This window comes from Carlito syrichta, unplaced genomic scaffold (genome assembly GCF_000164805.1).
Source record: "Carlito syrichta isolate Samal-C Ts95f unplaced genomic scaffold, Tarsius_syrichta-2.0.1 Scaffold113543, whole genome shotgun sequence".
Taxonomy (NCBI): domain Eukaryota; kingdom Metazoa; phylum Chordata; class Mammalia; order Primates; family Tarsiidae; genus Carlito; species Carlito syrichta.
Window position 1 is genome coordinate 25,442 of NW_007057639.1, and position 2,942 is coordinate 28,383.

Below are 2,942 nucleotides of genomic sequence, written 5' to 3' on the forward strand. Positions count from 1 at the left end.
CGCCCTCTGCCCACCCCGAGGGCAGCCCCACTCACAGACTCAGCTGGTTAAGTGTCAGGGCTGACCCATTGGCAAAGACAAAGTAGGCATCGAGATAGGAGTGGGCTCGGGCCCTGGAGCAGGGTGGGGTTGAACAGTCAGCAGCCCAGGCACCCACAGCCTCCCCCCGCGGCTTCTCCCCCTCACCCCAAACCCCGGAGCTGTGAGCATTCACCGAGCCGTGGAGTCTATGTCCTGAATGTCCACAATGTAGACGGTAGTCCTGGTTGCCTGGACAAGAGCCCTGCAAAGGGGGCGGGTGTCACAGAGGCCTGGGGCAGGGGCCTTAGCCTGGGCCTGTGGCCAGAACTGCGCCAATTCAATGAGGAATTGTGTGAACGAGAAAGGGGCACCTCCTTGGACAGCTCTATTGACTGAAACGGCAGCACCTCTGTGCAAATTAGAAAAGGAAATCCCTTCCTCTGGGGCTGGGTTTATAGCTTAGCAAGCAGAGTGCACTTGTGCGGTGCACAGCCTTTACAGCTGTCTGTGGCAGCCCTGTCCAGGCCTCCCAATGTCCTTGGCTGGGCGTGGGCTTCTGGGGACATGCAGAAAGGTGGGGCCGGTACAGACACAGGGGAAGGTCAAGACTGGAGTGGGACAGGGTTGAGAGACATTCCATCCAGGCTTGGTCAGGGACCGGGCTCCCCCACCCATCCTCCCCACAGCCCCTCCCGGGCTCCCCAGACCTACGCCTTGATGTCCTCGGTGTCGGCGCCCACCGCCTCCTTGGGCGTGGAGAACTGCAGCCGGACGCGGTAACTCTGGTCCACGGTGAAGAGCTGGGGAGGGGGGCGTGGGAAGTCAGGCAGGCGGGACCGCAGCCGGCAGAGGGTGCGGGGAGTGGCGGACCGGCCGGCACTTACGTTCAGGGTGGTCTGGGCTTCCAGGCTGGGACCCACGGAAGGTGTGTCCTGGGCTCGGACCGTCACTTGGTAGGTGCCTTGGAGCGTGGAATCCAGGCTGGTCACCAGCCTGTGGACGGTGGAGGGCACAGCTCCATCTGGGAGCCCCTGCTGGGCCCTCCAGAGCCCCGGACACCTCCCGGGCCGGGGGCTCACCGCCTCCCCGCCCCCTGGGCCCCGCCCACCACCCTCCGTCCAGGAGCTGCGCGGTTACTCGATGCTGCCGGTGAACACGCCAGCCTCCGAGGACGTGGAGACCCGGAAGAAGCCCTGGAAAGGGCGGGTGGCCCCGTCCTTGGAGATGAAGTCCACTTGGAGGATGGAGAACACCACGAGGCCATTCTTCCCGGAGTCGTCGTCTCTGGCCTGGGGACAAGAGAGGATGACACTGGGGGCAGGGCCAGGCCAGAGACCCCCCCCAGCAGGGTGAGGAGGCCAGGAGGCCGGGCCCCAGTGACTCTCCGCCGTCGCCAGGCTGCCCCAGGTGGGCACCTGCTTTGGGAAAACAGTGTGCTGCTTCCCACATCCAGAAGTGGACCAGTCCCTGCCGTCCCCCGGCTCTCACCTGGCCACTGCCCAAGTCCCTCCCACGTGGCGGTCCTGCCTTCCTGCCCCGACGCCCCCAACTGGCACACGCCGGGACCTCCCCTGAGCGCCCTCCATCCGGCGCTTGCTAATTCGTGGCCGCGACTCCTCATGGGCCACGGAGCGAGTGGAGGAGGGGCACAAACGTGTGTGTCTGCGTTCCTCCTCGAGAGAAACAACCCACCCCCAGCCCTGAGTCCACCGACATTGCTGTTCAAGATGACACCAGCGTGGGTGTCTGTGTTTCAAAAAGGAGTCTGTTTAAAGAAAACCGTTGGGCGGGGCGTGGTGGCTCAAGCCCGTCATCCCAGCACTTTGGGAGGCGGAGGCGAGAGGATTGCCTGAGCCCGTGGGTTCGAGACCCGCCCGGGCAACATGGCAAGACCTCGTCTCTACAATATACCAAAAACTTAGCTGGGGTGGTAGCACACGCCTGTAGTTCCAGCTGCTTGGAAGGCTGAGGCGGAAGGACGGCCTGAGCCCAGCAGATCAAGGCTGCGGTGGCCATGAGCATGCCACTGCACTCCAGCCTGGGTGACAGAGTGAGACTCCAACTCAACAAAGAAAGAAAGAAAGAAAATAGTTCAAAGCCACGGCTAGACTCATGACACAGGGTGCAGCGGGCCGAAGATCGGGGAACTGACTGCTTTGGGGCGTGAAAGAATAACTATCCCCATTTTTTTTCTGAGTCAGAGCCCACTCTGTCCCCCAGGCTGGAGTGCAATGACACGCTCATGGCTCACTGCAACCTCGAACTTCCGGGCTCAGGCAATCCTCCTGCCTCAGCCTCCTGAGTAGCTGGGACTACAGGCATGCACCATCACACCTGGCTAATTTTTGTTTTTTTTTTGTTTTTTTTTTGGTAGATACATGGTCTTGCTGTGTTGCCCAGGCTGGTCTCCAATTCCTGGGCTCAAGCGACCCTCCCGCTTTGGCCTCCCAAAGTGCTGGGATTACAAGCATAAGCCACCTCACCTGACCAATATCCCCTTTTTACCAGAGGAAACTGATGCTCTGAGAGACCTTGTCCTAAGAATCCACTCAACAGTAAGGCAGGAAGGGCAGCCCCATCCATCTCCCAACCCTGCCATTCCCGCGGCACAGGGAGTGACGCCCAGACACCGCCTGCTGGGAACTGCCAGCTTCTCGTTGGGGAGCGAAACTGAGTCTCAGAGGAACAAGGCAGCTCTCCAGGTCAGTAAGAGGCCCAGCCAGGCCTCACCCCACAGGGCATGAGCACCACCCCCGAATAAACACGCCCACCTCCAACACTGTAAGAAATGGAAGCCAGGCTCGGTGGCTCAAGCCAGGCTCCGTGGCTCAAGCCGGGCTCAGTGGCTCAGTCTGTAATCCCGCACCTTTGGGAGGCTGAGGTGAGTGGATTGCCTGAGCCCACGGGTTCGAGACCCGCCT

At 61.4% G+C, this 2,942-nt stretch overlaps 1 protein-coding gene across 1 annotated transcript in view; it reads right to left on the minus strand.

Annotated features, from left to right (window-relative positions):
* CDHR2 (cadherin related family member 2) overlaps positions 1–2,942 on the minus strand; it is a 30,268-nt gene that overhangs the window by 4,505 nt on the left and 22,821 nt on the right. The window contains 5 exon segments of the mRNA XM_021719078.1: positions 36–113; positions 215–283; positions 733–821; positions 906–1,014; positions 1,159–1,310. Coding sequence (XP_021574753.1) covers positions 36–113; positions 215–283; positions 733–821; positions 906–1,014; positions 1,159–1,310 — 497 coding nt within the window.